Here is a 27,987-nt window from a genome sequence, read left to right as displayed (position 1 = left end):
GAACTAAGTCAACAAAAATAACACCAGATGCCTAAAATTAAAAGGGTGTGAGATTTGTGACTGTAGGAAACAAATGTTGTGTATCTCACTATCCTGAAGACAAAATTGTTTAGAGATTCATGTGGAAAAATCAAAACCGGTAGTCAACTAACCCGGACCGGTTCGTCAGCTGATTTATAAGTGTACAATGACTTGTTTTCATATGAATGAACCAACCATTCAGAATGTCTTGCTCAAACAAAATTACGAGATACCTAAAATCAAAAGCGTATGAGATTTGTGACTATAGAAAACAAATGTTGTGTATCTCACTATCTCAACTAAAACTGAAAACAAAATTTTGATTAGAGATTGATGTGAAAACAAAATTTTGATTAGAGATTGATGTGAAAAATCAAAACCAGTACTCCATTAACCGGGACCGGTTCGTCATGGCGTTTTCAAATTACTCACATTGGTAACTTTTGGTTTTGGACTTGTGGTTTCATCATCTTCACGACTGAGTTCTGGGCTCCATCTACTTATCGTTTGCTCTTCAACTCTGTAGTTCTCCAAACACGTAGGTAGATTCAAATCCTCTCTGTTAGAGTTACCACTGACATGGAGAGTTAACAACGTTTTAGCAACACTTCCGCTTAACCGAACAGCACAATGGACATCAGACCACACTCTTAACCGATCACTGTCACCAGACTGAACCAAAACGGAGTATTCAGAGTGGACAAGAGAAGGATGATGACGGTACGCCACGAAATCCACACCGTACTGCAACCCGGATCTCAAAACCCAGTTCTTGGATCGTAAATGTGAATAAGCTTTGAAGAACACCGGGAAGTTTGGTCTTTTTGATCTCATGTACATCCACGTGTCGACTTCGTTCTCCAAGCAACGGCCTTGAAGGGTGAGTTTGATGCATTTGAGGATGTAGAACAAGTAAAAAGCCTCTTCGAAGGATAGCTGAATCCATTTCTTGACTTTCTCAGCGGATAGGACGAGTCTGCCGAAACAACAGCGGTCGAGCAGCTCAGCTTGCTCTGGCTCAACCGCTAGGAGTACGTTGCAACTCGAGAGGGAGCCCGATGTTTTGGCTAGAGAGAGTTGGAGCTCTGAGACTGATTTTGAAATAGGTTCTGCAAGAGCTTTTGCTTCAGCTCCTTTCCATTTCCATCTTGGCGCCATGGAACTAATCTGCATATAGAAACACTAAAGGTCAGACCTTTTGAACATAAAAATGAAAGATAATGTACATGGTTCTGCTTAGTTTTGTTATCAACTGGAAAGCGAGATATTTTGAGTTTATCATTGAGTATTTTGTTAAGTTTTACTTCCAATGTCTGACTAGTTCAAGGACAGATGTGAGTCAGATCATGAAGAATCGGGAGACTAAATCACTACCCAAAAGGTCAAGAGCTATATATACTAGCAGCGAGACATGCACATACACCTAACACACCAATTGCATATTCTAGAGCAGATAAACCGAACCAACGTTCTCAATAAACTACAATAAACTTACCATATATAAGCTTTAGAGTTCTACACGCAAAAAAAAAACTTCTTTCAGGCATTTTGTCGAACAGTTTCAGCACATTATTATTATTTCTTTTCTTAAAATATCAACACAAAGCACTCAAATTTATCACAACATACACATCCAAAATCAAACCCGTGGTTCTAGAAGTTGAATTCAAACAAAGTAATTAACTAAACCAAATTAACTCTACCACTCTGTGAAACTTGCTCGAGATTCATTCACAACACGAGTTACCAAACACAAAAACATGAATTACCTGGATTGTCGTGTATAATGTCGGTGTAAGTTCTCTATCAATCCGCCGCTATATCGTTCGAAACAGCCGAGGAATTGGACTGAGCTATTGGAATTGATCGACGCCGGAGTAAACAACGGAACTTACTTGTCTTAAGAAATAAACACGTATGACGGTTATACCCTTTTGACTAAAAGTCAACCAAGTAAATAAATATCTTGCACCCACACGTGAGTGACTAACTTGCGCTCTCTTGTAGTATATGTTTTGGATAAGCCACTGTAGTATGTATTTTGAAACGTATATAGTTTGACGGTCCACACACACGTGCGTGACTAACTTGCGCTCTCTTGTAGCATATATTTTGAAAATGCCTATGTAGAGCGAAGAAACCACTCACTCGTCCCTAACACGACACAAACCTAGGCAAAAGTCATGGAACGTCCTGACACTGATTCCGACAACGCTCGCCGGTTGCAGACGGAGGAGGTTTTAGCCTCTCTCTCTTCCCGATCTCGTACTCCCCAACAGCAACCGAGTGTGCAAACGTCTGCTCCCGCTACCGCCGCGGAAAACGGCCGGAACAGTTCGGCGCCTAAAGGAGGTTCGAAGAACGCGCGTCGAAGAAACTCCGGAGGCAAAGGGAAAGCCCACGAAGCAGCCGCCGCTGGAGTACGGGGAGGTTACCGAAACCCTAACGCTAAAGTCGGCAACTTTCGAAATGAGTACGTGTATGTTCCTAAGAAGCCTTCGCCGTCGGTTGTTAGTTCGGCGAAATCAGTCGGCGAGGGTGGTTCGACGGTTAATGCCGTTACGGGAAAGTTTAGCGGAGATGTGTTGTACAGACTTTACTTTAAGGGTTTGGTGAGTGAAGAGAGTGTGGCTGGGAAGGGGAAGGGGAAAGGGAATACGGCTGACGTGGCGGCTGGATTTGGGGTTGCGATTTGCGACCAGAGGGGTGGTTTGTTGTTTGAGTTGAAGGGGGAACTGATTGGTCGTGACACGAACCCTCAGGGAGCGGAGATTAAGGCGTTGACACGTGGGCTAACCGAAGCCTCGAAGCTGGGGATCAAACATGTTGTTATGTTCTGCGACTCGTATCCCATTTTCCAATACGTAAGTTTCTGACTTTCCCTGTTCTTCATCGTTACGCTTCACTCTCACTTGCTCTTTGTGTTGTTGAATCTGTATAGAAAGGTATGTTCTTGAAATAAAAAAGAACCTTCACTAGCTATTAGACTGTAGACTGTGATTAGTTCACTCTCACTTGCTCTTTTTGCTGAATCCGTCTAGAAAGATGTGTTCTTTTTTGTTGCTCTTGCCGAGTCCAAGTTTCCTCTCTTCTGTAATAAAAAAAAATGTAGCCAAGTGTGTTTGTTTCTCTGTTGGGGGGTTTCATCTGGTAACTGTTATGACAGAGAAAAATAATAGTAACAAGTTGCATTATAATAATTTGAAGAAAGAGTTGCAATGACTACTCTTTAATTATAAATCCTGATGATTTTTTTAAGCCATTGTTATTTCTCTTTGCTTTGAGATATAAAGAACCTTCACTAGCTATAATACTGTAGACTGTGAGTTCTAAAGTCCTATGCTTGTGTGTTTTGCTATTGTTATGATTCTTTACGTTGCTTTTCCTGTGCTATGTTTCTGAATTTTTTTTTATTTTAATGCAGGTCAAGGGGAACTGGGTGCCTAAGCAAAAAAAGATTTCCATGCTGATGGATGATCTGCAACGAATCAGGCAACAATTCACGTTTAGCAACCCTGTTCTGGTACCTGGAAACGAAGTTAAATTCGCTTACAAACTCGCCAGGGAATCGATAGCTTCTAAATCCAACTCTCGTGGTGCTGCTCGCAAAGCAAAAGTAGCTTGGAAAGAGGAGTGTCTCATCTGCTACAACGAAACCGATATCGAGCGCATGTTCTCCGTCGCTAAATGCCGTCACCGCTTTTGCTTCCACTGCTCGAAGCAACACGTGGAGGTGAAGCTCCTTCACGGAACGGTTCCAAACTGTCCTCACGACGGCTGCAACTCTGAGATGTCTATGGACGCGTGTCGCAAGCTTCTGACTCCAAAACTGAGTGAAATGTGGAAGCAAAGGGTTAAAGATAACGCGATACCTGTCGCGGAGAGAGTCTACTGCCCTTACCCGAGGTGTTCGGCTTTGATGTCCAAAACCAAGATAACTGAATCCGCCAAGAGCTTGCTCTCTGTCTACCCCGAATCAGGAGTCAGGAGATGCGTTGAGTGTCGTGGACTCTTCTGTGTGGACTGTAATGTCCCGTGGCATGGGAAGGTGTCGTGCACCGAGTACAAGAATCTGCATCCTAATCCTTCAGCTGATGAAGTGAAGCTAAACTCTCTTGGGAATAACAAAACGTGGGGGCAGTGTGACAAGTGCCTACACGTGATTGAACTTACACAAGGGTGCAATCACATAACTTGCAGGTATCTCTTTATCTACTTCTTGATGCGTTTCAATTTTTTGTCTTCTTTAACCATATCCCATATTGTATTCTCGTTAGGTGTGGTTATGAGTTTTGTTACAACTGTGGAGGAGAAAGGAACAAGGAGACAAGGACTTGTGCTAAAAACTGCCCGACCTTGGAGGAAGCATACTTCACGCGTCAAGGTCCAGCGCGTGGCTACTATGATTATGATGATGAAGAAGACTATGAAGATGATAATGAAGATTATGACGACTATGAAGATGATGAAATTTTTGATTACGGCTTTGGTGACTTCCCCTTTGGTTTTGGGCAGAATATGAATGATGCTAAAGATCCCTTTGATCCTTACTCCGAACTGCCACACGGTAATGTGCCCATTCTAAATCTCTCTTAAGTAAATTCTATTACTCAAAATCACAATCTGTTGAAAAATCATGTAGGTGTGCCCCATTCCCGTCGGATGCTGGAGTATAAAGCTCTCCACGACATGCTCCGCCCGGGTGAGGAGTTTGCAAGTGAGGACTGCCCATACTTTGGAAAGTATGGCAAGTACGCTACATTTTATGACTCGGACGGCTATGAATACGACGATTACTCCAACCCTTTCCATCCTGACTACGACTGAGGTTTCTGTCTGGAACCAAGCTTGTTGTTCTCTTTTCGCATTTTACTTTTCCAGGGCCAAACTCCTTTGCTGCATTATGCTATTTCTTTCTGTCTTTAACCTCTTTTGTTTTGAGGTTCATGTTTCCGTGACTTGTAGTAACGTATCTACCTATTCTACTTGCTTCCACTAATGAGTTTGATGACACACTCGAGTAAGGTGATTAAAAAAACAGTTTTAATCAACTTTAGCCACTATACAAATATCAACGATGGATCATGATTGATTACAATAGTTCATAAAGTCAGATTGATATGTGAAGTCATGTCTAAACTCCACATTGGAGAATCCGTTGATTCCATAACTCACATTCTAGTCATATGTGAATCAACATCATGATGACAATTTGTGTTGTCCGTTGGCGACACACACGTTTTATTTTGAGTTGTCGCCTGTTTATGTTTACAGTTTTTGGTTCAGGTTCGGTTTTCTAGAAACTACCATTAAATGTGTGTGGACATGATGTTCTTGATTGCTAACAGTGGAATTGAAATATTCAATGAAATTGACCTTGACTTAAATAATAACATATCTTGTGCATATCTATATATTAAGAAAATAATCCACCTCATATTACTCTGCATCACCTAAATGTCAGTAAATTTCTCTCCCCTCAATTCATAAGGCAAAATATCTTTAGAAACGTAATTAGTCAACTTGAAAGTTTGACTTTGAAGTTACTTCCAAATCGGCTTTTAACTTTTGAGGAAATTTTGTTTTTTGCATTCTTCACCGTCATCTTTATCTTCTTTGAGTGATCAGTCTTTTGACCTCTTCCTCTCGCATTAATACAAAAGACCCATCTAGTCACACTTCCTCTACACCTCTACTTTTCTTCTCGGAATTAATTTTGCTGTCTTGACTAAGACATCTGTTCAAAAGTCTTTTACTAACGTAATATACGTATATACCATATAGACTCCGAAGCAGTCTTAACTCTTAAGTTGACTTTCATGTCATATTCAATGGGTCTACACTATACAGCCAGAGAGAGTAAGAGATCCTTATTATTAACCACTAGAACAGAGAAAAGCCAATAATTAAAAAAACAAAAAAAAAGCAAAACGATAACCCTCTCTGTTTCATTACCAATGATAACTTCACGATTGGTTCTACGAATGTTCTTGATGATATATTATCTTTGCCCATCGTTTCAACAAGAGCCACCGTTTGTCTACAACGGCTTCGACCAGGCAGGTAACAATCTCCACCTCGACGGGGGTGCAAGAATCCTCCCACACAATGGTGCCCTGCAACTCACAAACGATACTCTTCGCCAGATGGGTCACGCTTTTCTCCAGCAGCCGATCGATTACAACTCATCCGAACCAGTATCCTTCTCCACACATTTCGTCTGTGCACTGCTCCCTGCTGGTTATCCCAGCGGACACGGCATGGCTTTCGTCGTCTCTCAATCCACAGATTTCAGCCACGCCGAGCCGACTCGGTACTTTGGTATCTTCAATGCATCTTCAAACGAATCTACCGCCGTGCGCGTGTTGGCGGTAGAGCTAGATACAGCTCTAGCTCCGGAGTTGAAAGACATCAGTGATAACCATGTCGGGATTGATGTGAATAGCGCTGTGTCTAAACTATCAGCCAACGCTTCTTATTTTTCAGACAAGGAAGGTAGGAGCATAGAGATAAAGCTCTTGAGTGGAGATCCTATTCAGGTTTGGGTTGACTACCAAGGAACCATGCTCAACGTTACATTAGCACCTCTTAAAACGGAGAAGCCGAGCCGGCCTCTTTTGTCGGCAGCTTCCATCAATCTTACCGAGATTGTGCAAGGTAGAAGAATGTTTTTCGGGTTCTCCGGTGCAACCGGGTCGATCATGAGCTACCAGTACGTACTCGGGTGGAGTTTTAGCAAAACCATGGCGACGTTGCAGAGCATTGACATCTCAAAGCTTCCCAAAGTTGATCATCCTAGTAATAAACATGAGTCATCTCCTCTGGTGCTTGATGCTCTGATTAGTTTAATAGCTTGCTTAGTTTTGGGGCTTCTTGTTGGAGGTTATATGTATAGGAGGAACTTGTACGCGGAAGTGAGAGAGGAATGGGAGAAGGAGTATGGTCCTCTCAGGTACTCGTACAAGTCTCTATACAAAGCAACAAAAGGTTTTAGTAAGAATGAGTTTCTTGGGAGAGGAGGTTTCGGCGAAGTCTATAGAGGAACACTCTCTAAGAGCAGAGAAGTGGCTGTGAAGAGAGTATCACACGAAGGCGAGGAAGGTATGAAGCAGTTTGTCGCTGAGATTGTTTGCATGAAGAGTTTAAAACACCGGAGCTTGGTTCCACTTCTCGGGTATTGTAGAAGGAAACGCGAGTTACTGTTAGTCTCTGAGTACATGCCAAACGGTAGTCTTGACCATTACTTGTTTGATCATAGTATAACCTCTATCCCCTGGTGGAGAAGACTGGCGATTGTCAAGGACATTGCCTCGGCGCTTAGTTACTTACACACGGAAGCTGACCAAGTTGTTATACACAGAGATATCAAAGCTGCTAACGTTATGCTGGACGCGGAGTTCAACGGAAGGCTGGGAGATTTCGGTATGTCGAGGCTATACGACAGAGGGGCTGATCCGACCACAACGGCTGCGGTGGGAACTGTTGGTTACATGGCGCCTGAGCTTATAACGATGGGGCCTTCCACTGGAACTGATGTGTATGCGTTTGGTGTTTTCTTGCTTGAAGTAGCTTGCGGGAGACGGCCTGTGGAGTCTACCTTGTCTGCTGAGAAACGGTTTCTGGTCACTTGGGTTTGTGATTGTTGGAGAAAGTCTTGTTTGGTTGATGCTAAAGATCCGAGGTTGATAGAGTTCTCATCAGCGGAAGTCGAGAGGGTTCTGAAACTCGGTTTGCTATGTGCTAACCTTGTCCCGGACGCAAGGCCTACCATGGAACAGGTTGTGCAATATGTGAATGGAAACATGGCTTTGCCGGAGTTTTGGCCACATTCTCCAGGGATTGGTGTTCTAACTCCAATGGCGCTTTCGCCAGCAAGGCTAACGATACCTTCACCTTCACTGTCGTCCTCCTCCAACAACTCTATGTTTGTTACTCACTCGGTGGTCTATGGGAGCGGACGATGAAAGTTTTGCGATTACTTTGCTAAAATATTTGTAAAGAAAGTTGTTGCCAGTCTCTTAATTCAAGGCATGATGAGCCAGTTACACATCTAAAGCCAGTCAAACATCATTGATCTTTAAATCATGAACTTTGTATGAGATACTTTCATCACTATTTGTTCAGTACTTGGGAATGAGTGAACCAATTGTTTGTTTTAGAATGAGAAAGCTGATACATAATCTTGTTATGACATTTAATGTCGGATGTTTGTGTCTATAATTGTTGTGCAAAAGCTTTGGTTCTTCTTGTGAAGTAATGATCAGACCTTGTTTTGCAAATGGAGAGGATAGTTATTTACCACCATACCACTAACACAGAGACAAAAAAAATTTCTAAGAATAGCAAAAACTCTGTTGTATTAGCAATGGCTCAAGGATTGGATCTGATATGGACGGTGAATGGTGATCTCCTTTCTTCTCCTGATTCACCAGTCAAGTCAACAAGAAACTTGCTGACCAACAACTTCAGAACATAAGATAGATGGTCATTCATACGAGGATGTATTCTCTTGCACCTACCTACAGGGCTAAATTAGGAAATAGTAAAGATTAGGTTGGCAAGGTAGGACCTAACTCTAGTGTCTATTTTCTATTAGTTGTGATAACCATCATTTGAAGAACATTCCTAGTTGTCATAATTATTCCACGCATTCCTAGGCTTCTTACCTTCGGTCTGGCTCATAATTGAATTGAAATATCATTACAATAACATTGGCTCTTTTTTTATTCGGCGTCTGAAAGGTCAAGTGCATGTTTAAAATATGATGTTTTATTTGTCTGCTTCCTTAGAAGATAGCTTCAAGTAGAAGACTATAGAAGTAGCAGACAAATCCAATGAAGGTTGGTGCACGATCTATTCCGACACATATACTAATTCATTTCATATGTTTGTTACACGCATTATATTATTTTGTTCCATGGTACCCCATGTAGACGTTGCGTTGTCTATTCAGATTGAGGTTGTACGTTAAAAATATTATTGTCTCAAATAGAATTTTTGGAAACCACGTTAAAGCTTTATTTCTAGATTAATTTAATATCATCGTGTTAATGGAGGACAGTTTGTAAAGCCAAAAAAATGGTGATTCCTTTGGTTAAAATAAATAAACAATATTAAAGAGAACCTCACATCCTTTTTTGTTCACTTTTTCTTCAGCTTGCAAGGTTATGAGATGCATATCAGATCCAGACTCTCTGTTTCATCATCTTCAATGGCTCGTGTGTTGCTTCAGATCCTGATAATCACTTCTCTTCATCTCATCTCTCCATCAAGTCAACAAGAGACAAGGTTTGTCTATGAAAACTTCACCTCCCAAGAAAACCTCTACCTAGACGCTTCCGCAAAAGTACTTCTCCCCAGTGGATTACTGCAGCTCACAAACACTTCAGATTATCAAATGGGCCGAGCTTTCCACAAGAAACCAATCCAGTTCACTTCCTTCTCAACTCATTTCGTCTGTGCTCTGGTGCCTAAGCCAGGCGTTGAACCCGGGCACGGTCTCACCTTTTTAATATCTCCTTCTCTGGATTTTTCTTACGCAGAGTCAACAAGATACTTGGGGGCTTTCAACGCGTCAAGATCTCCCGCTCTTGCTGTCGAGCTCGACACTATTTGGAACCCGGAGTTTAATGATATCAAAGTCCGTGGCGGTCACGTTGGTATCGATGTCAACGATCCTATATCTATCGCAGTGGCTCCAGCGTCTTACTATTCCAAAGGAGGAAACGTAAGCTTAAACCTCTTGTCTGGAAACCCTATACAGGTCTGGGTGGATTACGATGGCTCTATGCTTAATGTCTCGTTGGCACCTCTTGAAGTGGAGAAGCCAAGCCGGCCTCTGTTGTCACATCCAATCAACCTTTCAGATATTTTTCCTAATAGATCGAAACTCTTTGTTGGGTTCTCTGCTGCAACGGGGAACTCAGTGTGTGATCACTATATTCTTTGGTGGAGTTTTACCACAAGCGGAGGAGGATCATTGCATAGACTTGACATCTCAAAACTTCCTCAAGTTCCTCATCCTAAACCTCTTCCTACATCTCATCCTAAGAAGCTTCCTCAGTGGATTATAATCATGATTGTTTGTCTGGGTGTTGCGGTGTTGGCTGTTCTTGCGGGAGTTTATTTCCACAGGAGGAAGAAGTTTTCAGAAGTTTCTGAAACATGGGAGAAGGAGTTTGATGCGCATAGGTTCTCTTACAAGTCATTGTACAAAGCGACAAAGGGGTTTAGTAAGGATGAGTTTCTTGGGAAAGGAGGTTTTGGTGAAGTCTATAGAGGAAAACTTCCTCAAGGGAGAGAGATAGCAGTGAAGAGAGTTTCCCACAACGGTGATGAAGGTGTGAAGCAGTTTGTGGCTGAAGTTGTCAGCATGAGATGTCTGAAACACAGGAACCTTGTTCCGCTTTTCGGTTATTGTAGGAGAAAGCGGGAGCTTCTTTTGGTCTCTGAGTACATGCCTAACGGTAGTCTTGACGAGCATTTGTTTGATGAGGCGAAACGGATTCTTTCTTGGAAAGAAAGACTTGTGGTTGTTAAGGGAATAGCGTCTGCTCTCTGGTACTTGCACACAGGTGCTGACCAAGTTGTTCTGCACCGAGATATCAAAGCTTCAAACATAATGTTGGACGAGGAGTTCAATGGTAGGTTAGGGGATTTTGGGATGGCTAGGTTTCATGAACACGGAGGGAGTGCAGCCACAACGGCTGCAGTGGGAACTGTTGGTTACATGGCGCCTGAGTTAATCACAATGGGAGCTTCCACTGGAACTGATGTTTACGCCTTTGGTGTTTTCATGCTTGAAGTAACATGTGGGAGGAGACCGGTGGAACCACAGTTGGAAGTTGAGAAACGGCATATGATCAAATGGGTGTGTGAGTGCTGGAAGAAGGATTCTCTGCTTAATGCTATCGACCCGAGGCTGGGAGATGAGTTCTCACCAGAGGAAGTGGAGATGGTTATGAAACTCGGTTTGCTATGTTCAAATATAGTGCCGGAGTCCAGACCAACGATGGAGCAAGTGGTCTTGTACCTAAATGAAAACATGCCTTTGCCTGATTTTTCACCGTATACTTTGGGGATTGGTACATTTGCTCCGGTTCTGGTTGATGCAGCTTCTCTTGTAGTCTCATCCGCTTCATGGAGTTGGTCAGCTTCTTCTTCGGCCAACCACTCACCTTACGCTTATCAGGGAACAGATCAGCCATGGGGACAGACGGTAGAGACGAAGAACTCTCTTCACATAGTTTCAGAACTAGAGAAGCCTAAGACTCAGACTCTCTCATCTGCTGTCAAAACTACTGTCACATCTTCTGCAGAAGATCTCGAGTCCAATCTTTCCAGCATCAGCAGTCAGAGGTAATCTCTGATGTACATTCATATCAGCAAACAGATCTTAGTCTCAAGATTGTTTTTTAATAATCTGTCTCACTTGTCCCAATATAATCAGTTTCTTCATTTGTAAATGTTTACCGTATACATGTTTGCTCTCTCTGTTACCAAGCAATGAGATGAGATTTCTCCTCAGGCTATGTTGTAGAAAGCTGTTTTGGTTTATGTGTGCTATGTTGTAGTAATGAATCCGAAGACTAATCAGTTTGTACCTTTGTAAATGGTTGTTTTAGAAAAAAAATGTATGGTTATTGGAAAACTTCTAAATGCTTAGAATTTGCATGTATTTGAGAACGTGTTAAGCACATGTGCTGTGACTATAGCATAACACACCTAGGAGAGATGCCAAATCGGTGATAATAGATCCCTGACATTCATACATGTGAGAAGTTGTATGTCGGTCGTTTCTGTAGTTTATATTAGAAATGATGGTTGTAAATATAAATTGATGTTTAATCCTTAACTAAACTATTTGATCCCAATACACAAACAAACAAACAAACCTGTTTCTGGGTACACCATATGCAGCACTGCATAGTTTCAACTTGGGGTCATTTAATGTTATAATATTGGTAAGCCTTTGCTTAATTATGATATGCTTTATTTGTTAACCTTAGGGGTTATATTATTTCAATGAAAGATTTCCAGATCTTAAAACATAATATTATCTTTTTGCCGTCATTGACTTGGATCATTTCAAGATACATACATCTCTTAATTTGCCATTATTGACTTGGACTTAACTAGTCACACATCCGTTTAAACGTGACTAATGTGTGAAATAAGTATTCTTCTTCTGATAACATCCATTTACAATACTATTCTGAAGCTATTATTACAACTTGTACATGGATTTTAATAGTCTTTCAGTTAGGATATATCATGTGCAAAAAGACATTTGTATCATCCAACAAATCTAAAGAAAATGATATACAAAACCAAGATCAACCAGTACAAACTATGAGGAATAAACAAACATTTAAACAAGAAAGGTGATAAGTCTGATTTAAAGTGGCAGATGATAAATGTTTTATTAGTTTGTTAACACCAATGTAATAGTTATTTTGCAGAGAATAATGGACTTAATTTCCTATATATAACCTCTCTTTTCATAATACCAAGCTTTGGTTTGGTCGGCATGATCATAATACTTTTTTTGGGATCATTATACTTTTAATATGATAGATTGTCTTCATTCTCCAAGCCATGTGTCTAATGTCTTTTGAGTTAGACATTGTTAGAACCAGAGAGAAGACCATACAATTATTATATGAACAACATGACATAAAATAAAGGTTGAAGGTAACTGTCATGGTTCCATTTCATTTGGTAAATTTCAACTCAGAAAATGCCCATATGAAATGCATTTCCTAAAGATAATTGGCCTTGAATGCATGTCTTGAAGAATTAATCTAAAATTGAAACATATAAACCAAATCATATGTCTCTTTAATTCATTAGCAATGGCTACTCAAGGACTGCATCTGATCTTGCTGATCTTCTTTAATCACCTGATTTGCTTGTTAGGTCGTAAACAAGGAGCAGGTTTCATCTACAACGGCTTTCCCCAAGCTCAAGCTGATCTTCATCTAGATGGATCTGCAAAAATCCTCTCTCCAGATGGATTGCTGCAGCTGACCAACGCCTCATCACAGCAAATGGGTCATGCCTTCTTCAAGCATCCATTTGACTCATCTGAGAAGAACTTCTCATTCTCAACTCACTTTGTGTGCGCACTTGTGCCTAAACCAGGAGCTGAAGGCGGCCATGGAATCGCCTTTGTCGTATCTTCCTCCTTGGATTTCACACATGCAGATCCAACACAGTACTTGGGACTCTCCAACATCTCAACAAACGGATCTCCATCTTATCAGCTTCTAGCTATTGAGCTTGATACTGCTAAAAGCGCAGAGTTTGATGATATAAACAAGAATCATGTCGGTATAGACATCAACAGCCTCAGGTCTATAGAGTCTGCTTCAGCTTCTTACTATTCAAACACCAAAGGGAAGAATCAAAGCCTTCAAATCTTAAGTGAAGAGCCTTTACAGGTATGGGTGGATTATGAAAGATCTTTACTCAATGTCACAGTGGCTCCTCTAAGAATCCAGAAGCCAAACCATCCTCTCTTGGCAAGATCCATCAATCTTACTGAAATCTTCCCGGATCACAAACTGTTCTTTGGATTCTCTGCAGCAACAGGGTCATTGGTTAGTTACCAATACATCTTAGGATGGAGTTTCAGCAGAAGGAGAGAGCTGTTGCAGAGACTGGACTTGTTAAAACTTCCTCAGATTCCTCATCCAAGAGCCAAACAGAAGCAAACATCTCCACTGCTTGTTGTTTTGTTTGTGTTACTATCACTCATAGTGTTGGCTGTTCTTGGAGGAGTTCACTTATACAGGAGGAAGAAGTATGCAGAAGTTAGAGAAGCATGGGAGAAAGACTATGGCCCACACCGGTTTTCATATAAATCTCTATACAAAGCAACAAGAGGTTTTGAGCATCGTTTAGGGAAAGGCGGTTTTGGAGAAGTCTACAGAGGGAATCTACCTCACATTGGAGATATAGCGGTGAAGAGAGTGTGCCATGACGCGAAGCAAGGGATGAAACAGTTTGTAGCTGAAGTAGTGACTATGGGAAGTTTAAAGCACAGAAACTTGGTTCCTCTTCTTGGATATTGCAGAAGGAAAGGAGAGCTTCTTCTTGTCTCTGAGTACATGTCTAATGGGAGTCTTGATCGGTACTTGTTTCACAGAGAAAAACCTCCTCTCTCATGGCCACAGAGGTTTGTGATTTTGAAGGATATTGCATCTGCTCTGAGCTACCTGCACACAGGAGCTAACCAAGTTGTGTTACACAGAGATATAAAAGCTTCTAACGTCTTGTTGGATTCTGGTTTCAATGGACGGTTAGGAGATTTTGGAATGGCTAGGTTTGAAGATTACGGAGATAGCTTGCCCGCAACGGCTGTTATAGGAACAGTGGGTTACATGGCACCTGAGCTAACAACAATGGGAACTTCCACAAGAACAGATGTTTATGCATTTGGTGCTTTCATGCTTGAAGTATCCTGTGGAAGGAGACCACTAGATACCAAGGTTCCAGCTGAGAAAAGGCATTTGGTCAAATGGGTTTGTGATTGCTGGAGAAGTGATTCTCTGCTGGATGCTGTAGATACTAGAATGGGAGGTGAATACTCAGAAGCGGAAGTTGATATGGTTCTGAGACTTGGGTTGCTCTGCACAAATGTTTCGGCGGAATCAAGACCAAACATGGAACAGGTGGTGCAATACATAAGCCAGAATCTGCCACTGCCCATCTTCTCACCAGATTCTCCAGGGATTGGAGTTTATATTCCAGTATTGCTGGAAGCGGCTTTCACTTCAAGAAGCTCTTTAGCACCATCAGACTCTCTTCCTTCGCCTCATAACTCCATGTTTGTTACCCACACAATCACATACGGAGATGGAAGGTGAAAAATTTTCTTACTTTTTTCAGACAAATACAATGTAATCAGTGTGTGTATATCAGTTTTAGCAACTTTCATGATTTTTCTAATAAAGATTTGAATGTGAAACTGTGATTGAAACAATATAGAAGGTTATATAGTAGCAATTGAATTCATTAGTAATATAACTTACAACAAAAATCTCACAAATTCCAGACTCTTCAAAGACAGCAGAAATGAAAGAACAAAACAGAACAAGAACATGGTAAACACACAGAAACTTACATGTCGGATCAGTTTATCATTCCGAATGACATGGTTGTAGCACCTCGAGGTTTGGTAAGATTGCAGTAGCTTCACCATCAAGAAGTACAAGTTCACTGTGATTCTTGATGCATTTGGTTGAGAATTTGACACTAACAAAGCGAAATGAAGATCTAGTTATGATAGTAGAACAACAGAACTCAACTTTTTGAATAAGTTTTAATAAATGAGCTTACATGTACTTATTCTTGGTTTGTCTTAAAGTTGTAGCTTGTACAATTCCGAGAATATCATCTCCTATGTAAACTGGTGATCGAAAATGCAGAGTTTGAGATACATACACTGCTCCAGGCTGCAACAAGACCGAAAGGACATGTAAAAAGATGGTTAAAAGCAAACTAAAGCTAGAGAACTTACGAAATGGGCAGAGATGATACGCGGAAACATGGAAGACACAAGCATTCCATGGACAAGACAACTCTCGAATCCAGCTTTACGGGCAGATTCTTGATCAAAATGAAGTGGGTTCCAATCATGGCTCACCTCAGCATAGCTCTTAACATCTTCACTTGAAAACACTCTTGCTTCTCTCAAAACATCTCCCACCTTGAGTGTCTTCGAAGTAACAGATGAGAAACACCTCGACACAAGGAGTTGTCTCGGAACAAATGTCTTCGCGAGCATTGTTACACCTGAACAACCAGAGAAAACAAATTTTATGTATTATTATTACTTCCTCTTCTTCGCTGGAAACCTGTTACTCGTTGAGACATTTTGTCGAACAGATTATAGGCACCGCCGTTGAAAGTCAAAAGGTACAGAGTTTGCTAAAATATTCTCCCAATCTTACAATCAAAATTCTCAAAAAAAATTATAACGCAAGAAACAACTCGTGTAAGAGAAAAGACGCAAACTTCTTCTGCAAGTTTAATCGTACCTTACTTGTCTTGCAGTTTATTACACAGTAGGCAATAAAGAATTATTAATTTTTTTTTTTTTTGGCAATAAAGAAATTTTTAATTTCTTTATTGGGTACATATGAACGGTATCGTACCCAATAAAAAAAAATTGTATATGACAATCTTAATAATATATGCATGCATATGCTAAATCAATCGATATAAATGATTTAGAATGAAATATATTCGTTTAAGTCAATTTGTATTACATATACAGCTAGCTGATTTAAGTTATGGCTTCTTTTTCATCAAAAACTACGAAGTTGTGATATACTAAAATCAACGTACCGTCCCCATTGTAATAGCCGTTCGTTAACGTAGGAGAAAAACATCACAAATCGGGAATCCTCCTCAGAAAAACTTGGTGTTTTAAAAAAAAAGGGGTTTGCTCATTTATTTTGTATGTAATTTTATAACAATTTTAAGAAGTATAAAATGAGAGAGGCAAGTTATAAATACTACGGATTTATAATTTACTACAGTTGACTTTTTGGCGAAAATGTAATTATTTACCATAATGTTTGCAATATGAACCCCACAATTACATATGTATATGTGTGTATAGAACTCCAATGTGTGTTTAGATGCTTTAAAAATTTACTACCTTAAAATATATCTCTAGTTCGATCGAATACGTACTATCTTTTACCTTAAAATACTTTGTTTAAAGGAGGTAAGTTTTGTTAAATTTTGTGTGTTCCATTTATATCATTGCAGCTTAGCCAAATTTTGGTGTCTGGGAGTCAATCCAAACTCCGTCGCAAGAGGATCTTGAAAACACATTATTTAAACCATGTGGTGTAAGACGAGTGGGGATATGACTATACTATATGAGTGATGCATTTAGCAAGGTGAAGACGTTTGATTAATTTGAGAGGTGTAATAAATAGCAGCGAGAAGGGACTTAAAATTCCTTGGTCTCGGCTTTTTCCACTCAAATGAACAAAATGAAGCTAGTAATTAATCATATTTTATGATCCTCTATTTCAGTCTCAGATTACTCAAACTAGGAATCGTCAACTCTGCGCAAGCGCGGAGATCTGTGTTTGGTGTATTACAGCAGTTCATTATGCTTGCAATTGAAAGATAACGTGTGTATGTTACTGGTTAATTTGTGTACATTTTGAGCTACGATTAATGTATTCATATATATATATATATATATATATAGTGTTATTGTTTTTTTGTTGCTTATTCAGATCCGTTATTCTTCTCCTGCAAAATATTATGTTGTGTATGTCATCAACAGTCATCTTTCTACGATATTCTTTCTCAAGAGTCAGGACAACACTTCAATAATCAGGCAATTAACTTGCAAAGTTTTTACATTTATCATTCATATATTTTTCACGGTTATAATAAAAACCTAGCAGCTCCAAAGAATCAGAAGATCAAAAATAGAAAAAGAAATAACAAACAGCCAATTGTATTTTATATATTTTGAACTCTATAGATTGTTTAATATCAAAATAAACAATGCTATATAGCCCCTTACACATTATAAGCGATGTTATAGAAACATTTATTTCATATTGGAGATAAAAACATCAAGTTCATCCAATATACAGACATATAGAAAAAAAGCAAATGAGAAACAAACATAGAAGACAAAAGTACAACACTCATATCTCAAACTCTCTCTCCCAACATCTTCTTTTCTTCTCTCAGGGCCTTGACACATTGTTTGGGTAGTGAGCTACAATATGATCATAAACAGCAAGTGTAAGAAAATCATCAAGCTCACTTGCAGTACATTGCTTTGTAAACTTCTTGCAGTTGTCCTTATACATTCCTTTCTTAAACTTATCTTTACCAACTTCTTTCTCGATTCTTTCCATCTCTTCTTCCACAACTCTCTCAAACAACTCTTTGTTCACCCTGACTCCAAGCCCATCTCCGTCCAACTCCACTTCATACCTAATCCATTGCCAGTTCTGGACACGACTTATCTCAGCTGGAGCCGCATCTTCCATCAGGTTATAGCGTGGGACAGATCCTGATCGTGTTAGCCACACTGCTAAGTATTCGATCCCCACACGTCTGTTCAGCCTTAGACCCTCTGCTCTGATCTGTACTGTTTAAAATAAAATAAAAACATTCCAATCTGCATGGATGCATTCACAGGCCACATGGGCAATTATCCAAACCAAATAAAATCCACGAAGCATCTGCAATAACAAAGCACAAATGAATTTGTATAGCAAAATCCATGAGCGTTACATTCGTTAATTTTTTTTCACTTGACATATCATCCATACTCTTGCAAACTATACAGTTGTTAAGGTTTTAAAAGAGACCACAAATGAATTAAGTGACTTAAGCCATCTCCTAACTTCCTTACCTGAATGTTCATCGGCATGAGTCTGATATCAACCTGAACATAAGTAAAAGGAAACAGAAACAATCACACATATATAACAAATGACCATTGAAAAAACTTGTCTTTTTACTTAAAAGGATAGTTGACCTTATAGTGGAGAGGCAAGCATTCTTTAAGCTTAGTTCTCAAACGCATACCAAATATAGTTGCCATATAATCCGTATGGTCGGTGTAAACGTTATCGTGAATTGATCACATAACCAAAACCCACAAACTCACAAATCATTAAAGATCATGTACACACAAAAAAAAAGCCTCACACTTTTGGATCCAAAATTAAACTTTTTTTTCTCACTATCATTGGGACTACACAGTGAGATCATTAAACAGAGGACTAATAATACTCACTGGACGCGATTAAGCTTGTCATCGAGAGTGATGGAGTCTTCAGACAGAACACTTAGTTGCTCCAAGGAGTAAGGGTGTTCCAGATCTCTTATGTCTCTTACATACTTTGTCTATTTTCGTCAAAGAATCCTAAATAGCTCAAAAATCCAAAAAAAAGAAAAATATCAAAAAAACTAATCTAACCGAAGTTAAAAGGATATCATAGATGTCGAGAGGATCAAGTGCAAATCTATTTGCTCAGAGCAAATCTCCTTATAAAAAAAATTCTCAGGCCGAAATCCGATCTACAGAATCAGTTACGACTTGAAATTCAAAGGCGAAAGCGGAAACTTTACCGTGTTCTTCTGCTGCTGAGTACTTCTTGATTCTGGCAGCTCTAAGAGATGGGGATTGTGTTATATGTGGACGTATATTTATAGGATTCAACTGAGAAGCTTCTGAAACGTACCGATGAAAGTTTAGTTGTAGTTGTTAGAATTAAAGGCTGATATATGGATTGATTATCTTCGCTAACTGAAACGGTAAACGTAGGGGCGGGATGACTATGACATCATCGTGCTTATATAGGTTTTTGTCAACAATTTATGTTGTAAAAAAATTAAAAAAATTGTGGAACCCAAAATATGCCATGTGGACACTTTTATAGGGAGAGAATATGTAATGGGCTCCGACCAATACGTAAAACCAAGAGAATATGTAATGGGCTCCGACCAATATGCCATATTGATTTTTTTTTTAAATTTTAAGTCCAGTCCAAAATGACATGGCATATTGATTGGTTCTCAATATTTTTGCCTATGTGACAAGGTTTAGGAGAGAGAGATTTAGTCCCTTTTATATAGTAGGATAACTCACTTTCCCATTCAATATTTCACTACACAAATTAAAATGAAGAGTTTTTTTTGTATATCCATATATGTACCATGTGATCATGGCGCAATCGAGTCTCGAGAGTCATTGGAATGAACTAGGCAAATTGAAGAAATGATCAAAGCGGTGGTGAGGTCAACTCGCCACGTGAAATTATGTTGGTAACGTGAAACATGTGGCAGTGCAAAGTCAATTTGATTGTAATAACGTACGTACATTAAAAAATTTCAATACACATCCAAATTATTAAGTTAAGAATAAAGTCTCAATCTCGCTTTACATCTCATGCCTTATGATAGAACGAGTTTTTTTGTTATAAAATCAATATCTTCAACTAATTTTCTGCTCTATCAAGACATCAAAACCACGATCTCCTTTTTTTTATTTGTCCGCAAATATAATATAAGACTAGGTAGTAATCCGCGCTTTGCGCGGGATGAAGCATATGTATCATTATTTTAAGTTATATACTATGATTTTGTAAGACATAAATATATATTTGAAGAGAAAGTGAAAAACACCGGAATTTCTGGTTTTTTAGTGGAACAATAACATTTGAAAAGTAATACTATAACTACCTTAAATAAATAAAATATAGTTATTTTTATTATATAAAAAATTTAAGAGAAAAGAAATTGAATGTGATTCCACCCTTTAAAACACATAATTTGTTTTAATATAAAAACCAAAATAACATAATTAATTGATACGATAAGAAATTATAGTCTAAATTTTTTTTGAAGTTTAATCAAAATGCACGGAATTGAATCCTGAAAGTAAAAAAAAAAAATCATATCTGTTAACATATAGTAACTATATCAAATTTAAAATAATTTTATACTCACATTGATTAAAAAATAATTCTTTATTTGAGGAATCTGAAGATCAAATAAAATGCACGTACAATAATATTATATTCGATTTTAAAAAGGACAAAATATATTTGCTCTCTTCTGTTTATTGTACTTGTATATAGTATGTGCTATAACAATTTGTATAGGATATTTTATAAAAGGGATATATTCATATTTACAAAGCTATAGACTATATCCATGGAAAATAAACTTTACAGAAATAATAATTCCTTTTAAGGTATTTTATATTGCCCAAATATATTAGATAACTTCAACCAATCGACCCGATCAGACAAAATATGATAAGAGGGATTATATTAAAAACGACCAACATATGCTTAGAGTACGTAAAAAGGTTAAAAAATAAAACACTTCAAACTTCCAAAATTGTTAAACAGAACCCAAAAACCAAGCATAATACGAAGATTAAAACAATTAAATACTTATAACAATAAAAGAGAAAAGCCTATCTTCATCGTAGACAGGTTTCCAATAATTCTTCAGCCACTATTTTCAGTCTTCACTTTCTTAATCGAATCCGAATGTCGATATTTGTTAACAGTTCCCTCGTAGATAGCTGCCTCTAAACTTTCGATATGGGATCTTTCACGTTTAGCAGCTGTCTTCAGATTAGACTTTGAGCGATGCACAGAACTACCAGCTATCAGAGCAGAACCCTGAAACACACGAATTGTTATGTAGATAATAAAAGGTCTACAACTTAAAACAAAATTTCTAATAGTCAATAAATATATTACCTCTGAGTCTTCAGAACAATTGGAAAATCTGGGTAGAACGTATTTGAACGTCCCTAATAATATCAAATTAAAAATCAAGATCATAATATAAAATCACTCTATTAAGTCATTGGGTAGTTATTCATAAGAAATATACCTTAGGATAAGAGGACACGTCAAGAAAGATTCGTATCTCTTTATGTAAATATTATTTTCAAGAACACTCCTTACGTACGTTTCGTGATGTTCCTAGTGGGCAAGCGAGATGGTGAAGAAGGCGTCGTTTTAAGCAATCTAAGACGGTCGGTCCCAAATCGCCTGAGGTCTGACGTTCGAAATATACCGGAGGAATCGCCAGGAAGTCTCCGGTAGTAACCGGAAGTTGATGAGAATGATGATCGCTGAGAAAAACTGACGAAAAGCTTCCTTCTCTTTTATACATGACCATGGCTTTGTACAAAAATGGAATCAAACCTTCCATTTCTTCTCTTTTTTTCTTTTCGATGGGGATTCAGATCGTCGATGCGCCTGCTTTACAAAATCTCTTTCTTTATAACCTTAGTAAAGAACGTCGATCACCCTCATATCGTCTTCTTCTCTGCTTTCGATACCCATCGATGCGCCTAGTATCAAAGACATGGAACATCGACTGCTCAAGGACTCTGTAGTCGGTGTGACAAAAATAAAAAAAACATATGAACCTCAATTATCAATGTAAAATCGTCGCATTTACTGGGCTAATTATCTAGCTTAATTTTATATAATGATCATTATAAAACAAAAAAAGTTCAGTTGACTATTATGAATTTATGATCTCCCACGTCTAACAGAGATTCTATCTGATTTGGTTCCCCAATATGGGTTTCTCATTCAACGTGGCTTCCGTTCATTAACTTAAAAGATGAATAGTTGTTTAAGAAATTTTTTTTTTTTTTTGAGAAAGGGCATTTGTTGAGGGACTATATAATATCATCTCAGGTTATGATCACTTCTCACAATCGCTCCATCTAAACACTAAAGCAGAAGAAGTGTTGAGGGAAAAAAAAAAGTAAGAACAAAAGAGAGAAGCATGTCTGTGAGAGCAATCCAATCATTGGTGGTTCTGGTTATTCTCATCGGATCCCATGAGTCCACTCCTATCCCCGACGGTCTCCGGAAGGTAGAGGAAGCCTTTGTCAAGATCTTAGGCCAATCCAGTCACCTTCTCTCCTTCGCTCGCTTCACTCACAAGTAAGTCCATGCATCCTTTACCACTGGTGCAAATGCAATCGCCCTTGAGTTCTAGTTCCGTCTCTTTGATAAAACAAACTGATGGTTCGTTTTGGTGATTGAAGGTATGGGAAAAAGTATCAGCATGCGGAGGAGATAAAGCACCGTTTCTCGGTGTTCAAAGAGAATCTTGATTTGATCAGATCCACCAACAAGAAAGACTTATCTTACAAACTCGGTGTCAATCGTAAGTTCATCACATCGTTCTTGTCCTGAAACTGAAACTGTAGTTCCAGTCTAATGATGGATTCTTATTACAGCAGGCTCATTGGAATTATGTACGTGATATTTTTTTTTGGAGATATTCATATTAATTTTTATTTATTTATTACTCTACAAAGATAGCTGGTTTGCGGATAAAGTATTTCAAAAAAATATATTTTTTATTTTTTTTTATTTAATAATTAATAACTCGAAATTTTAAAGTTTATTTTATTAATTTTTATAAGTTTAAATTTATTAAAATTGATAAGCATATAAATAATATATTTATAGAAAATATAAAAAAAAATCTTCTAGTTAGTCATAGTATTATGTAGTTATATATATAGTTATGTTTTGTGACAAAATTTGTTAGCATTCCATTTTGTCATCCGTGTCATCTCCGGAAATACAATAGTTGTATAAGCATAGTCACGTTTAAAAAAGTTGCAGATATATAAATATCTAATTATACAAATAAACCTAATTAGAATGAATTTATATCAAAATTAAAATGCAAAAAAAAACTTTTTGAAAAGACAAATGAGTATTTACTTCATTGTCCAGTTAGATTACGAAAAATATTCAAATTAGTTATTATTATTAGATAAAGAAAAATCATGGTGGGCAAATGCATGGCTCTCACTTAGTGCATGTAGCTTGGCCACTGGTTAGGATACTTGTGTGATTAAAGAATCCTTGTTTGTTTAGTGGTTTGATGGATAAGGATTTTGACCCATCTGAACGTCTTTTAAATCCAAACAGAATTTGCTGATATGACCAAAGAAGAGTTTCAAAGGAACAAGATCGGTGCTTCGCAACACCCCTTTGCCACTTCAAAGGGCAGCCACAGTCCCACAAAAAGAGCGCTTTTGCAAACCTCAGCTCCTAGTGCTGTACTGAACCATCCGTCCTGTTTTTCAAATTTGAGAACACATGTTTAGCTACATATACCCTTTTTATAATTGATTTTTTTTTTGTCTTCAAAATGTATGACTGCAGAAAGACTGGAGAGAAGATGGTGTTGTTAGCCGGGTCAAAAATCAGGGATCATGTTTAGAAGGTTCTTGGGCATTTAGGTAAACCAATGATTAGGATACTACTGATATTTCCCTATATTTTTGTAGCATCCCTTGATGTAAGATAATAAAAATTCAAGGTTGTTTTGTCATATGGTCGGTTCTGGTACTGCAGCGCAACTGGAGCTGTTGAGTCAGCTTACCATATTAAACATGGTACCGGAATAGAATTATCTGAGCAACAGCTGATAGATTGTTCGTCATCCTTCGGTTCAGCTGGCTGCATTGATGGTCATCCTTACCAAGCCTTTGATTACATGAAATCCAAAGGAATCAACAATGCCACACAGTATCCTTACCTAGCTGTCCAAGGACTGTGCAGAAGTAACTCGGACTCTGTTGTAAATGTCACAGGATATGTCGCTGTCGCTTTGGTAAGCATCTTATACGGATTTGGTTTTCACTCACTTGTAGAACATACATTCAAGTACTCTGTAATGATGACGACTAGTACTACTATAGCAACAGCGTGATGAACTTGAACTGATGAAAGCGGTTGGAACCATCGGGCCAGTTAGCGTATCATTAGGCGTTTCATCCACACTCCAGCATTACATCAGCGGAGTCTTCACTGGTAGCGACTGTGAAGTTTCAGTGAGACTTTCTTACACTCTGTTGCAAGTACCTGTGGTATTATATAGTAAGTGTTCAATTAGTTTTTTTTTAAATGTGGTAATAGAGCGTCCAAAATCATGCTTTGGTGGTTGGTTATGGAAATGATGGGAGTATGGAGTATTGGATTATAAAGAACTCATGGGGAGAACAGTGGGGCGATGGTGGCTACTTCAAGTTGCGGAGGGGAATTAACATGTGCGGTAAGTTATTTTTCAAGAAACCATAAAACCATTATGAGTTAAAGCCACATATATATATCTTATTTTGGATATAACCGGTAAAAGAACGATTCAGGGAGAGAGATTCTCAGATGGTCTGTCTTTTGCTGATTCGTTGTTTAATTGCAGGTATTACATCAATGCCATTGTACCCGGTTGTGGCCTAAGATGATCAGCATGTGGATGCATGATATGTTAGCATATTTATTTGATTAAGACATTACTTGAAAGTTGGCACTTGGGACTTGGGAGTGCACATTGTTGTGTTTATGCTTGTTGTAACATATGGTCTGGTTCATACGTTCCGAATAAAGGAAAAATATATATGCGTGCATGTTAAATCTATCAATATAAATCATTTAGAATGAAATATCTTCGTAAATATGCAAACATATCATGCATTCACATGCTTTACTGTTCGGGTTAGTAAAGTTTCGTTATTTGTAAATGATGTGAATATAGGTTCGAAATTATTTGTATTCCTGGTGGCTGGTGCTAACAAACTTTACTGACCCGAACAGTGAATCAGACCACCTTCACATCATTTCTTCAAACCATTAGGTTATTGAATCGACGGCTGTTAGACAGTAGATTAATAGATTAATAAAATCTAGTATAAAAATTTATACGGGACAGGGGAATTCATTATTTTCCTGAAGTAATGACTATGGGAAGTCTAAAGCACAGAAACTTGGTTCCTCTTCTTGGATACTACAGAAGGAAAGGAGAGCTTCTTCTGGTCACTGAAGAAGTCTTGACCGGTACTTGTTCCACAGAGGAAACCCACCTCTCTCATGGCCACAGAGGTTTGTGATTCTGAAGGATATCGCCTCTGCTCTTAGCTACCTGCACACAGGAGCTAACCAGGTTGTGTTACACCGCGATAAAAAAGCTTCTAATGTCATGTTAGATTTCAATGGACGGTTAGGAGATTTTGGAATGGCTAGGTTTGAAGATTACGGAGATAGCTTACCCGCAACGGCTGCTATAGGAACAATGGGTCACATGGCACCTGAGCTAACAACAGTGGGAACTTCCACAAGAACCAATGTTTATGCGTTTGGTGCTTTCATGCTTGAAGTAACCTGTGGAAGGAGACCGCTAGATCACAAGATTCCAGCTGAGAAAATGCATTTGATCAAATGGGTTTGTGATTGCTGTAGAAGTGATTATCTGCTTGATGCTATAGATATAAGAATGGGACTTGAATACTCTGAAGAGGGTATTGATATGACGGTTTTGCTGGAAGCAGCCTTCACTTCAAGAAGCTCTTTATCACCATCAGCCTCTCTTCCTTCGCCTCATAACTCCATGTTTGTTAGTCACACAATCACATACGGAGATGGAAGGTGAAAAGTTTAATACCTTTCTTAATTTTTTAGACAAAATACAATGTAACCAGTATCAGTTTTTGGCTACTTTCTCGATGCAGAGTTTGAGATACGTATACTGCTCCAGGCTGCAACAAGACCAAAATGACTCAAATCATGTTTCTCCAAATGTGTTTATTAGGACATGTATAAGATGGATAAATGCAAACTAAAGCTAGAGAACTTACGAAATGGGAAGAGATGATATGAGGAAACATAGAAGACACAAGCATCCCATGGACAAGAGGATTCTCGAATCCGGCTTTACGAGCAGAGTCTTGATCAGTGGGTTCCAAATCCAATCATGGCTCACCTCAGCATAGCCCTTAACATCTTCACTTGAGAACACTCTTGCTTCTCTCAAAACATCTCCCACCTTAAGCGTCTTTGAAGTAGCTGATGAGAAGCACCTCAAAACAAGGGGATGTCTCGTAAGATATGTCTTGGCCAGCATTGTTTCACCTGAACAACCAAACAAAAACAAAGGTCAGTTAATAGTACTTTACTTTCTCTTCTCCAGTTGTTCTCGTTGAGTCATTTTGTCGAACAGCTTGTAGGCACGCCATATCAAGCCAAAAGGTACAAACTTTGACAAAATATTCTCCCAATTGCTAACAATATAGCATCAGAGCTGCAAATCTTATAATAACCACTAGACACATCAAACTCGTTTAAGTAAGAGAGACTTTCTCTTCAAGTTTAATCTTTACCTTTTTTTTTTTTTTTTTTTTTTGGTCGAAGTTTAATCTTTACCTTATCTCGCAGTTTTACTCGAGTTCCGGATGTGATTAAAATTGAATTACACACTACTAACTAATAATACCACAAAGGTTGAGTATGATTCAGATTTAGATAACTTCTCACAGTAGGAAAAAATGAAAACTTTTTATCTTATTAAGAATCAAAAGGAACATACATAAGCTAGTCTCTCAACAGCTGAATTGCGCTTATAAATTGCAACTAACAGAATCCATATAAAAGCAAGTACCAAAATCAAAACTTTATAACACCATTAAACATGCATAATGATATAATGATTACTCAGGGCCTCCATGATTGAATCCATTCCGTCAAACTCGCCACATTGTCATCGATATCTTCGATGGTGTCACTCTGCATCGCGGTGACAATCTCCTCTTCGTAACTATCACTTGCTTCTTCAAGCATGACTTGGAAGATCTCGCATTCAATGTTGTTACTAAGCTTGGTCCCCGAGTAGCCCCTCCTCGTTAAACGGTCATACAAGATGGAGTTCTCAGTCTGAAGCACCACAACAAGATCAAACCACCGCTCAGGGAAGAAGTCACAGCCGTGGTAGTCCACAATGTTCCCTCCTCCTTCCATTACATCTTCAAGCTCATCAACCACCTGAAACCAAAATTCAAAACACAACAATTACACAGCTAATAAAAGACTCTAAAGATTCCAAAGTTACATCACGATTCGATTAATCACTCACCAAGTCTTCGTTGATGACGTGGGACTCGAACTGATCGTCCCAGCCGTCGTGCAAGTTCTTGTCTTTGACGAGATCTCCGACGCAGATATGCTTGAAGCTCGTGGCTTCGGCCAGAGCAGAAGCAGTCGTCGATTTACCGGTACCGGGAGTTCCCGTGATCAGTATGTTCGGCTTTTGTCGCCTTGTTCCACTGTTAGCTCCCGCCATTGTTTTAGTCTTGAAAGAAAGTTCAGATTCGCCGGCTTATTAAGATTAGGGTTTTAAGGATAAGTCTCTGAGGCGCCGTCGAAACGATTTGACGATGGAGCTTTTTCAAAAGAAAGGGAATAAAACATCTTTGATTTTATTTTTCATATATAAACTAAAGAAGTTATGGGCTAAGGCCCAATAATATCCGTGGGCTATAAATTAAATTGGGTTTACTTGAAATACTTCTTCACAGGTTTTGAACAGTGAAGTGGTTCTAGTTACTCTTGTGTCACAAAGTTAAATAAAATAATT

The 27,987-nt window shown here is 38.6% G+C and overlaps 11 protein-coding genes and 1 pseudogene across 11 annotated transcripts; 6 read left to right on the top strand and 6 right to left on the bottom strand.

Moving 5' to 3' along the window:
• Positions 1 to 236: 236 nt before the first annotated feature.
• LOC103856576 (tRNA-splicing endonuclease subunit Sen2-2) lies at positions 237 to 2,016 on the bottom strand. The gene is made up of 2 exons (XM_009133685.3): positions 1,791 to 2,016; positions 237 to 1,188 (listed from the first exon to the last, which is right to left on the bottom strand). Exon 2 carries the CDS (start codon positions 1,177 to 1,179, stop codon positions 430 to 432), a length of 750 nt encoding a protein of 249 aa, XP_009131933.1. The 5' UTR covers positions 1,180 to 1,188; positions 1,791 to 2,016; the 3' UTR covers positions 237 to 429.
• Positions 2,017 to 2,168: 152 nt separating this feature from the next.
• LOC103856575 lies at positions 2,169 to 5,072 on the top strand. The gene is made up of 4 exons (XM_009133683.3): positions 2,169 to 2,885; positions 3,446 to 4,221; positions 4,299 to 4,588; positions 4,664 to 5,072. Exons 1-4 carry the CDS (start codon positions 2,205 to 2,207, stop codon positions 4,846 to 4,848), a joined length of 1,932 nt encoding a protein of 643 aa, XP_009131931.1. The 5' UTR covers positions 2,169 to 2,204; the 3' UTR covers positions 4,849 to 5,072.
• A 236-nt stretch (positions 5,073 to 5,308) lies between these two features.
• LOC103856574 (L-type lectin-domain containing receptor kinase I.7-like) lies at positions 5,309 to 8,178 on the top strand. The gene has a single exon (XM_009133682.3). The coding sequence runs from the start codon at positions 5,979 to 5,981 to the stop codon at positions 7,983 to 7,985; it is 2,007 nt and encodes a 668-aa protein (XP_009131930.1). The 5' UTR covers positions 5,309 to 5,978; the 3' UTR covers positions 7,986 to 8,178.
• Positions 8,179 to 8,458: 280 nt separating this feature from the next.
• On the top strand, positions 8,459 to 11,633 carry LOC103856572 (L-type lectin-domain containing receptor kinase I.9). Its single transcript, XM_009133680.3, has 2 exons — positions 8,459 to 9,102; positions 9,178 to 11,633. The coding sequence occupies exon 2, from the start codon at positions 9,194 to 9,196 to the stop codon at positions 11,381 to 11,383; it is 2,190 nt and encodes a 729-aa protein (XP_009131928.2). The 5' UTR covers positions 8,459 to 9,102; positions 9,178 to 9,193; the 3' UTR covers positions 11,384 to 11,633.
• Positions 11,634 to 11,917: 284 nt separating this feature from the next.
• On the top strand, positions 11,918 to 15,073 carry LOC103856571 (putative L-type lectin-domain containing receptor kinase I.11). The gene has a single exon (XM_009133679.3). It carries the CDS (start codon positions 12,876 to 12,878, stop codon positions 14,889 to 14,891), a length of 2,016 nt encoding a protein of 671 aa, XP_009131927.1. The 5' UTR covers positions 11,918 to 12,875; the 3' UTR covers positions 14,892 to 15,073.
• On the top strand, positions 14,305 to 26,031 carry LOC117132458 (putative L-type lectin-domain containing receptor kinase I.11). The gene is made up of 2 exons (XM_033286542.1): positions 14,305 to 14,310; positions 25,568 to 26,031. Exon 2 carries the CDS (start codon positions 25,597 to 25,599, stop codon positions 26,008 to 26,010), a length of 414 nt encoding a protein of 137 aa, XP_033142433.1. The 5' UTR covers positions 14,305 to 14,310; positions 25,568 to 25,596; the 3' UTR covers positions 26,011 to 26,031.
• On the bottom strand, positions 15,025 to 16,187 carry LOC103856566 ((R)-specific enoyl-CoA hydratase). Its single transcript, XM_009133675.3, has 4 exons — positions 16,065 to 16,187; positions 15,545 to 15,819; positions 15,364 to 15,479; positions 15,025 to 15,279 (listed from the first exon to the last, which is right to left on the bottom strand). The coding sequence occupies exons 2-4, from the start codon at positions 15,809 to 15,811 to the stop codon at positions 15,165 to 15,167; spliced, it is 498 nt and encodes a 165-aa protein (XP_009131923.1). The 5' UTR covers positions 15,812 to 15,819; positions 16,065 to 16,187; the 3' UTR covers positions 15,025 to 15,164.
• On the bottom strand, positions 17,595 to 21,780 carry LOC103856567 (annotated as a pseudogene).
• On the bottom strand, positions 17,751 to 18,619 carry LOC117132359 (malate synthase, glyoxysomal-like). The gene is made up of 3 exons (XM_033286108.1): positions 18,554 to 18,619; positions 18,428 to 18,460; positions 17,751 to 18,155 (listed from the first exon to the last, which is right to left on the bottom strand). The coding sequence occupies exons 1-3, from the start codon at positions 18,617 to 18,619 to the stop codon at positions 17,751 to 17,753; spliced, it is 504 nt and encodes a 167-aa protein (XP_033141999.1).
• On the top strand, positions 22,312 to 25,029 carry LOC103856569 (thiol protease aleurain). Its single transcript, XM_033286528.1, has 8 exons — positions 22,312 to 22,505; positions 22,610 to 22,731; positions 23,511 to 23,641; positions 23,748 to 23,824; positions 23,940 to 24,198; positions 24,287 to 24,418; positions 24,504 to 24,639; positions 24,787 to 25,029. Exons 1-8 carry the CDS (start codon positions 22,345 to 22,347, stop codon positions 24,822 to 24,824), a joined length of 1,056 nt encoding a protein of 351 aa, XP_033142419.1. The 5' UTR covers positions 22,312 to 22,344; the 3' UTR covers positions 24,825 to 25,029.
• LOC103856570 ((R)-specific enoyl-CoA hydratase) lies at positions 24,765 to 26,503 on the bottom strand. The gene is given in 4 exon segments (XM_018657843.2): positions 24,765 to 25,503; positions 25,631 to 26,116; positions 26,216 to 26,313; positions 26,316 to 26,503. Coding segments are annotated over 3 exon segments (345 nt in total). The 5' UTR covers positions 26,482 to 26,503; the 3' UTR covers positions 24,765 to 25,503; positions 25,631 to 26,035.
• Positions 26,504 to 26,899: 396 nt separating this feature from the next.
• On the bottom strand, positions 26,900 to 27,821 carry LOC103856565 (adenylate kinase isoenzyme 6 homolog). The gene is made up of 2 exons (XM_009133673.3): positions 27,487 to 27,821; positions 26,900 to 27,395 (listed from the first exon to the last, which is right to left on the bottom strand). The coding sequence occupies exons 1-2, from the start codon at positions 27,691 to 27,693 to the stop codon at positions 27,069 to 27,071; spliced, it is 534 nt and encodes a 177-aa protein (XP_009131921.1). The 5' UTR covers positions 27,694 to 27,821; the 3' UTR covers positions 26,900 to 27,068.
• Positions 27,822 to 27,987: the final 166 nt, after the last annotated feature.

Source organism: Brassica rapa, chromosome A03, assembly GCF_000309985.2.
Source record: "Brassica rapa cultivar Chiifu-401-42 chromosome A03, CAAS_Brap_v3.01, whole genome shotgun sequence".
In the NCBI taxonomy this organism is placed as follows: Eukaryota; Viridiplantae; Streptophyta; class Magnoliopsida; order Brassicales; family Brassicaceae; genus Brassica; species Brassica rapa.
The sequence above is the reverse complement of the archived record's forward strand: the minus strand, read 5'-3'. Positions and strand labels throughout refer to the sequence as shown.